Below are 9,209 nucleotides of genomic sequence, written 5' to 3'. Positions count from 1 at the left end.
AATTGGTGCAGACCTTTACCATTCATGGACCACTTTCATACTCAGACTTGAAAAGAACTTTAATAGGAAGAAATCACAGCCAAATCTTAAGAGTGATAGTCTCTAGATAGTGGAATTGGGCATGATTTCAATTTTGTGTTTTCCTAAACCTTGAAAATCTAATTTTGGACCTGGATACACATAATAGTTGCACAACATGATGAATGTTCTAAATGCCACTGAAATGTGCATAAAGTGTACAATTTTGTTATGTGAATTTCACCTAAATATCCTGCAATAAACACGCAAGATTTTTTTAGTCATTTATGAAAATGTGGTTTAAAGTGAGAACAAAAAAGGATTCTCAAAAGCAATTCAATTAGCCAACACTCTTCCCCCACCAATATGTTCATCACAGTCCCTGGCTGCACTGCGCTCCTCCGACCACCAGGCGTCGCTACAAAGCCCTCACACAGTGGCGAGGGCCTTCCCTTGCAGCTTTGAAACGCCTGTGCGTGAGAGGTGTGCCTGGGCTTGGCCGCTCGCCCGCTCGACTGTCACTCTAGTTTTTGCGGTTTTCACCCGTTCTTATTTTTTTGTCTCCAGCATTCTCCTTTTGGTGTCGGCCCCGGTCTTTCATCTCCCCGCCCTTAACCGCGTTCGCTGTATTCGTTCCCCGCCCCGCTGTCGTCTCTCCTGCCCTACCTTTGCCAAGGGTCCATGTCTCTGGGCCTCGGCGCCATGGCGCTGCAGGCGCTGCAGAGCTCGGGGGTGGCCTTCCGCAAGATCCTGTCTCATTTCCCCGAGGAGCTGAGCCTGGCTTTCGCCTATGGCTCCGGGGTGTACCGCCAGGCGGGGCCCAGTTCAGATCAGAAGGTGAGCCCGACCCGAGGCCAGCCCCACGCCGAGAATCGCCCTGTTCGCCCGAGTTTTCATTTTGCCTTCCATCCCTTCAGAACCCTATAGACGCGTGTCTGCTCTGCGCTCTCCACGTCTTAACTAGCAAAGTACAAACTGTATGAAAGTGTTCCTAGTATAACAACGTGAGCTGGGCTTTTAAGATAAGTAGGAGTCCACTTCCAGAGCAGGAAATGCAGTTATGCGGAGGGGAGAGCTGGTGCACAGGCAAGGTGGTAGAAAGAAGAAATATTTGCTAGGTGCTAGTTAAGGTTCTGAGCCTTGAGTGAGCATGGAATTCTCTGAGAAGCTTTAAAAATAACTGATGCCAGCGTTCCACCAATGGAGATTCTCATTGAATTGGTCTGGGGGACGGCCTGGGCTTCAAGAATTTCGAAACCTCAGGCGATTCTAATGCACAGCCGAGCTTGAGGGAGTGTCTCTACCTGTAGGAGAAAATTCAAAATGATCTTCCTGAGTTAAGGGAGCTGAGGGACTGGTTGTAGGGCTAAGGCAGGTGCAGTGAACTTAACTAAGAGTAAAAATTAGTGGGTGACCAGTATATTTACCCATGCTCAGGACATTGAACAAGACTGTTTAGGATTAGGCACTGTTACTCTTCAGAGTTGGCTGAGCACAACCGCGGTGAAGGTACAGTTTTCCTAGTGATGGAAATTTTTTTTCTGAAAATAAAGTGTGTTCCCAAGGTGAAGACAAGATTGAAGACAGCAGAAGAGTGAAAGGCAAATATTTTCCATTTAAACGAAGCTATTTTCTACCAGGGCTGTAGCGCTTTTGCTGAATTAATATAAAAGGGGCAAAAGTCTAAATAGATTTAGTTGTTCTCTGAGTGTGTAACTTATGTTCTGAACTGGATTTCTACTTACTGTAGTTAATGCACAGCCTAATAGTTCATTGTCATCTTTAATAAATTAGGGAAATGGAAGTGTGCAGATTGCAAAAGGGCCTTCTGGATTGGAATACCTGGCTGTAATCTGTCTGCCATGTATACCATTTGGATTTGCTGTTTCCTACCTACACTAGTTTTTAAGTAACACTAAACTGACAGCATATGAGAATTTATAGATTATAGGTGTGTAAATTATAGGTTATTATAGGCTAGTCATTCTTCTAAATACATTAACAATTTTAATTTTTTAAAAAACGTGTCCTCTCCAAAATCTTAAGTATCACCAGTGGTTTGTGGATCACATTTGGGAAACTCAGAACAGCCCTTAGCCTCCTGATTCTATACCCACCTCTTAATTTTTTCATGAAATTTTCCTTTGAGCAAAGGTGGAATTTCCTCACAAGAAAAGATTCTTCTTTTGCTTTCCCTCACCTTCATTTCCTTCAGGTTAACAAGTCTTGTAGCTTCCAACATCTGTTAGATCAGTTTCTATACCCTTTAGTGCCTTACTATCTTTTCTTTTCTCACCTGGAATCTTGCAGTTAGCCTGCCGCATGGTCCTGGCCTTTATTTTCTCTTCCCTCCAGTGAGTTCTGCAGGAAAATTTCTTTGCAGAAATTTTCTTTCCTATAAAATGTAATTTTATAGGAAAATTTAGGCTTCCTGTTCTGACCCACTTATGCATGAAGTTAGTACATTTTGCATTCTCCTATCAAGTCCATCTACTGATAATTTGTTTTCCCCAGTAGTCTTTGAGCTCTTTACCACTACTTCAGGATCTATCAGAATTCATTATAGGTCTTCAGTGAGTATTTGGTGAATGACTGGAAGTTAAGATACCCCCCCCCTTTATGCAGACCTGAATAGACTTCATCCATATAGGGTTATTTCATCTGGAAGAGAAGTGGAGTATATTCAGCAACACTTATATGAGAGGCAGTGTAGAAGAGTGGTCCAACACACAGAATTTGGAACCAGACTATGTTTGCCACTCACTAGTTGTCCTTCAGAAAGGAATTTGCTCTGTGCTTTGGTTTCCTTTCCTATAAATTGGAGTAGTGATGGTGCCTCCCTTGTAGAATTATCTCAGGGATAAAATGAGTTCCTGTATATATAATATATAAAGTGTCTAGAGGAGTGTTGGCATGACAGTATACATTATATAAGCATTGTTTTTATTATGTGTATCGATGAAAACAAAGCTCAAATTGGTTCCAGAGACTTGCTTAAATTTCTGATGACAATCCTTGGTTTTTATTAATCATAACAGCATTGAATTTTAGAGTGTTTTACTCTATCTGGGTGACTTTCCAGGAATTAAAACTAAAATCACTCTCTTTTCTTCACCTTTCAGAATGCTATGCTGGACTTTGTGTTCACAGTAGATGACCCTGTTGCATGGCATTCAAAGAACCTGAAGAAAAATTGGAACCATTACTCTTTCCTAAAGGTTTTGGGGCCCAAGTTTATCACCAGTATCCAGGATAATTATGGCGCTGGAGTTTACTACAATACATTGATCATGTGTGATGGTAGGGTAAGTGACTTTGGGCGTTTTCCTTGACTTGGGTTGTTATTAACCTTTGTTATTAGAATACCAAATATGTACATTTTTGCAATCAGGAAATGTTCAAGTTCCTGCTGGATGAAGATGATCTAATGTAATTGTATTTTTTTTTTGCCTTTGGCCAAGTGGTTCTCGAATGTTAGTGTGCATCAGAATCCCCCAGAGTGCCTGTTGGACACAGATTGCTGGGCCCCACCCCAGGGCCTCTGATTCAGGAGGTCTGGGGTAGGGTTTGAGGCTTTGCTTTTTTGTAAATTGAGATATAATTGCCATTTAACATTGTATTAATTTTAGGTGTACGACACTGATAATATGTATGTATTATGACACGATCACCATCATAAGTTTAGTTAGTATCCATCACCACACATAGTTTCAATTTTTTTTCTTGTGATGAGAATTTAAAGATGTATTATCTTAGCAAGGAGGATTTGCATTTCTTTTTTTTTAAAAAAGATTTTGTTTATTTTTAGAGAGGGGAAGGGAAGGAGGAAGAGAGGGAGAGAAACATCAAATGTGTGGTTGCCTCTTGAGCACCCTTTACTGGGGACCTGGCCCGGCACAACCCAGGCATGTGCCCTAGATTGGAAATTGAACCAACTGCCCTTTGGTCCTCAGCCCACAATCAGACCACTGAGCTATACCAGCCATGGCAGGGTTTGCATTTCTAAAAAACTTCCAAATAATGCTGCTGCTGGTCTGGAAAACACACTTTGAGAACCAGTGGTTTGGTCAGTGGGAAGAATAGGCAGGCCCATTAAGAATCAGAGTGGAAATTAATCTTATCTATACAAGGGGCTGACACTCCCAGGAAGAATGTGGAAGTGAAGAGGCTATCATAGGTAGTTCAGAGTGTGTGGTGCCAGCAGGTGGGTGGAATTTGATGATTACTGGTACTGGTAATGGTTAAAGAGTGTGTAAGATGTACAGATCCTGGCAGAGGTTTTTCTGACCACGGAACCCTTGAACTGTCTTTTAGATGAAGGGGACCAATTTCTAAGAGGGTTGCCAAGAACTTGGCAGGATCCAAGCCTAAGATGACCAACGGGGACTAAATCAAATGCCTCCTAGAGATGAGCGGAGCTAAGAACACAGGTAGCAAGCACAAGGCCCAAGGGCTGAATCCAGCCCTCCACCTTGTTTTATCCGTCTGGGTACCTTGTTTCTACCCAGCAGCAGCACCGAGCTCCTTGCCCCTAGTTTAGGAGTAGTTACATTTACACAGTCCTATAATTACATTCGGCCCTTTGAAGGCAACCGCTAGGCTGACGTGGCCCCCGTTGAAAATGAGTTTGACACCCCTGGCTAAGAATGACATACAGGTTCCACCAGCCATGTTAACTTTGCTCAATGATGCTGATTGCTTAGTGCAGTCCTACTTTGATGTGCAGACAATCACTTGAAGAGCAGATTCTGATTTAGTAGGTCTGGAATGGAGCCTGTGATTCTGTAATTTTTTTCAGCCTCCCAGGCGATGCTGATGTTATTGGTCAGTGGACCACACTTTGAAGGCCGAGACATTGAGTACTGAGAAGGATTTTGAAGATCTGTCTAACTTGGCAGGAATGAGTGCTGTGATTGATTGGTGGTATGTGCATAACCTTTGGGTCATATATTTACTTTTTTGGTTGAGGTCCAATCCTGCTCCACCTGCACTTTGCAGATGGAAAAAAACAAGTTTCAGAGAGAAAAAATGACTTCCAGGCCAGTGGTGTTTCTATTAGCTCCCAGCTTTTACGTGCCTGCAATAAGAAGGCTTTCTGCAGTATGGTGGCTAGAGTGGAGGGAAGGTTATTCAGAACAGCCTCCAATGTCCACTTAGTCATGCCAAATGCACAGCTTTGTTACTTCTTCATAATTAATACTGTGCTGAGCCTATCTCTAATTAGTAGTTTCAAACAATGTTAAAAGCTCTAGTAACCAAATATTTGGACATGTTTATATGCCAAATGGCCTGTACTTTTTAATTAAAGTTTTTTAGCTACTTTTCAGATATTTGCAGCCTGCGAAGGCCTTTGGGATACTGAAGTTCAGCAGAGTAAGGCCAGAGATATTTGTTGAAGCAAATGGGATTTTGTAACCTGGAACAGTTACAGTCAGGGTTTGTACAAATTACTGTTGCATGAGCTTAACCATAATTCCATGTGTTCAGAACTGATAGAGAGGTTTTCTTTTTGGATGTTGCTTTGTAACTATAAGAGTGTTTGAAATAGTCAGTAGTGAAAGAGAAATTCACCATGTAAAGCAGCAGTCCCCAACTTTTTTGGCACCAGGGACCGGTTTGTGGAAGGCAATTTTTCTACCAGGGTGGGGGTTGGTTTTGGATGATTCAAGCACACCACATTGCAGCTCGCCTCCTGCCGTGCGGCCTGTCCTAACAGGCCCAGACCAGTATCGGTCCATGGCCTAGAGGTAGGGGCCCCTGCTGTAAAGGATGTCAGTAAAGACCTGAACAACATTTCTTGTACTTTGTGATAAAATGAACATTGGAAAACCAGACTAAAATTGAGGAACCTAGTTTTGTCTCTGCTACTAATGGTTCCATTTTAGGTGTATCATTTATTCACTCTGAGCCTCGGGTTTCTTATTTCTCAAATGAGAAGCATAGCATTTATTATTGCTTCTCAAACAGTCTGTGCTGATGGACCCGTTTTTTATTTTTAACTCCTTGAGTACCCATACTAGATTGCCTGTAAGAGCCATTCTGCCTTTAACGTCACATGAGTCTAAGTTAAAATAGTGGTCACTTCACCTCATATACCTGAAGGAACAAATCAGTTTTGGAAATGTTTCCTTTGTGGACAATTTTGGTAGAGATGTGTGTTTTTTTACAAAGTAGGCATTTTGAGTGGCTTTGGAAATCAAGGTACTACTCTGGCAGAAATGTATTACCTTATATTTTGTATCTGCATAAGCAACAATATGGTATTTTGCTCCTTTTTATGCCCATTTCTTTTCTTTTCCAGCTTATAAAATATGGGGTTATCAGCACTGGTATTTTGATCGAAGATCTCCTTAACTGGAATAACTTATACATTGCTGGACGGCTCCAAAAACCGGCGAGTATTTCCTTTGGCTGCCACAATTAGAGATAGCTCTCCTCTCTGAACCTGGCCTTACTTTGATATTTGATTGCAATGAGATGGAACTCCAGGAAATATAAATGAGTTTTAGACTCCTTTCCCTGCCTAAAAATTCATTGCTAAACAATATCTAGATATTACCCACACTACTCCTGCCCTCTCTCCAAAGATTCTTCAGTTGTCTGGGCAGATAAGGCTCAGAGTTAGTCCTTTGGGCTGGAGAGGATGGCAGAGGAAATGCCCAGTGCCTCAGGGCAGCCTCTCTCAGCTTGACCCAGATCACCTTCTCCTGTAGAATGTAAGTGCCATAGGGCACTGTTTGTCCACTCATGTGTCCTGGGACAATGCCTGGCACATAGTTAGCATTCAACAAATGTTTGTTGAATAAATGAATGAACCAGGTAGTCATGCAGGGGGTGGAGGCGGGGGTGGATTCTAATCCCTGCTATTATCCTCCTCAGGCCAATGGTGAGATCCTGCCATAGCATCCTTCCTTCATTTGGGATACTGCTATAGGAGGCTGTAGTGGGGGAGGTGTCTCCTGGGCTTTAATAGAAACAGAAAACAAACAAAACAGGAAAAAAGGTGGAGAGGACTTGAACTTTGGACTTGTATTTGCAAATGTCATGTTTCTTCTTTTTTGCAAATATATAGCCTATTTTCTGAGAAGGGGTCTTTTCATAGAACTATGTGACATAGTCATAGTTGCTAACTTCACAGCAAGAGAAAAATTTCTTTGTGTTGTCAGAGGGTCTCAGGCCCCGAAAGAGAATATACGGATGGTTCTCAAATGTCTCCCAAAAGAGTGACTCTGCTGCTCCTCCTTTTGTCAGTTATAGCAAAAAAATTAGAGAGAGGTTTATACAATCTTAGCTTACTTGGTTGTATCATAAAAATCTCTGTCCATATATATGGGTGGTCAGGATTCTCTTGCCTTACATCTGGGTTTAAAATTTATTGGTGTATGTCAAATTAGGCAACTGAAACCCTATATAATTTAGTTAACCAGTGTCGCCCCAATATATTAAATAAAAATGAAAATATAAATAAAATTCCACATAGAAAATAATAATGGTGTAGCTCATTAAAATGTTCAGAAACACTTGATAAGGGCTTAGTTACATGGAAATATCCATTTATAAAAATTTGTCAAGCTGTACCTGTTAGATTTGTATACTTCTCTGTGTGTAATTTTTACTTCAGTAAAAATGTTTTTAAAGTTCAGAAACAATAGGTTTACCAAAATAGTTTCCTATCTATCTAGATGAATTTCTCATTTCTAGTTTGGATAACTACTAAAGCTCATAATTAAGCAAATAAATGTAGTTGAAAATTTACAAATATTAATTTTCTTTCCAAGTTTTTCTTTTACTTTACAAAATATGTCACTTCATGGGAAGAATAATGAATGTGGAATGAGAATCTTTGATTCTTATTTGTTCCTGCCACTTGTTAGCTATTTATGTGAATTTGGGCAACTTGTTTTATCTTTCTGAACCTCCGGTAATTTATCTGTAGAATGGGGACTACAGCATTCACCCTGCCTGCTTCAAAAGGTGTTGAATAGTAGAAGCAGAATGGTGATGTTGGGAAGGAAACAGTGTTTTACAATTAGACAGATCCATGGTTTGGGTCCCAGCTCTGACACTCCCAGCTCTGTGACCCTGTACCAGTGACTTACTCTCCCTGAGCCTTGGAACATCATCATCCATTGTTAAGGCCGATCACACTGACATCAAAGAAAAACCTAGATCTAAAATGCCTGGTACTTAGTAGACACTCAGGAAATGATCATTCACTCCCCTTTGTCCTTGCCCATCTTAGAGTTACTTTGAGATAAAATGAGGTACTCAATGTGGAAATGTTGTTATCTCTGTGCTGTGTTTTGTGCTTGGAATGTTTCATTTTTTAAGACTTTAGAAAACTGAAAATACCATGAAATCTTAGAATATAAGCATAGGAAATGACCTCAGATTCCATCTAAATCTGAGGTCATTTTATATCCTGGTAAACCTGAGGTCGTTTTATATCCTGATAAAATAAAAACAGCAATTCAAGACAAGTAATAGCAGCTACATTTATATCATGCAAAATGGCATTTCTCAGCTAACTTGGAGAAGAAAATGTTATTGATAACAATGACTATCTCTCAGGCTTATTAAGCTTCTAGCACAAGAAAATCAGGATAGCTTAGCCCCTGGCTGGTGTAGCTCAGTGGATTGAGCACGAGCCTGCGAACCACACAATCGCAGTTCGATTCCCAGTCAGGGCACATGCCTGGGTTGCAGGCCAGTTCCCAGCAGGGGACTCACGAGAGGCAACCATACATTGATATTTCTCTCCCTGTCTCCTTCCCTTCCCCTCTAAAGATAAATAAACAAAATCTTTAGGAAAAAAAGAAAAGAAAAGAAAATTAGGATAGCTTAAAAAAGTTATTTGAACCCTGGCTGGTGTGGCTCAGTTGGTTGGAACATTATCCCATAACTCAAAGATTGCAGGCTTGATTCCTGGTCAGGGCAAATACTTAGATTGTGGGCTTGACCCCTGGTCTGGGTGTTTACAATCCCTGGTCCAGGCACAGATTCAAGGCAACCAATAGATTTTTCTCTCTTTCCCTTCCCCTCTCTAAAAGCAATGAAAAAAATGTCCTCTGGTGAGGATTAACAACAACAAAAAAATCATTCAAAGTGTTGACCATAAACATGATAGGAAAGAGAGCTTAAATGGGTTAATTAACTCCATGCATTCCTGCTCTTAGTTTCCCGCACTACTA

At 41.0% G+C, this 9,209-nt stretch overlaps 1 protein-coding gene across 4 annotated transcripts in view; it reads left to right on the top strand.

Moving 5' to 3' along the window:
- Positions 1-502: 502 nt before the first annotated feature.
- Positions 503-9,209, top strand: part of TAMM41 (TAM41 mitochondrial translocator assembly and maintenance homolog) — a 54,888-nt gene continuing 46,181 nt past the window's right edge. For 2 of the 4 annotated variants that reach the window (XM_037139314.2, XM_037139312.2), the window contains exons 1-3: positions 503-855; positions 3,141-3,323; positions 6,320-6,412. In XM_037139314.2, coding sequence (XP_036995209.1) covers positions 700-855; positions 3,141-3,323; positions 6,320-6,412 — 432 coding nt within the window. In that variant the 5' untranslated portion in view covers positions 503-699. Of the gene's footprint in view, positions 856-3,140; positions 3,324-4,816; positions 4,942-6,319; positions 6,413-9,209 lie in introns of those variants that run through there. The other 2 variants (XM_037139316.2, XM_037139313.2) reach the window with 2 other exon arrangements.

Source organism: Artibeus jamaicensis, unplaced genomic scaffold (genome assembly GCF_021234435.1).
Source record: "Artibeus jamaicensis isolate MK-2021 breed Jamaican fruit bat unplaced genomic scaffold, CSHL_Jam_final contig_519, whole genome shotgun sequence".
Taxonomy (NCBI): domain Eukaryota; kingdom Metazoa; phylum Chordata; class Mammalia; order Chiroptera; family Phyllostomidae; genus Artibeus; species Artibeus jamaicensis.
Note: the sequence above shows the minus strand (reverse complement) of the source record. Positions and strands in the feature narration are given on the sequence as shown.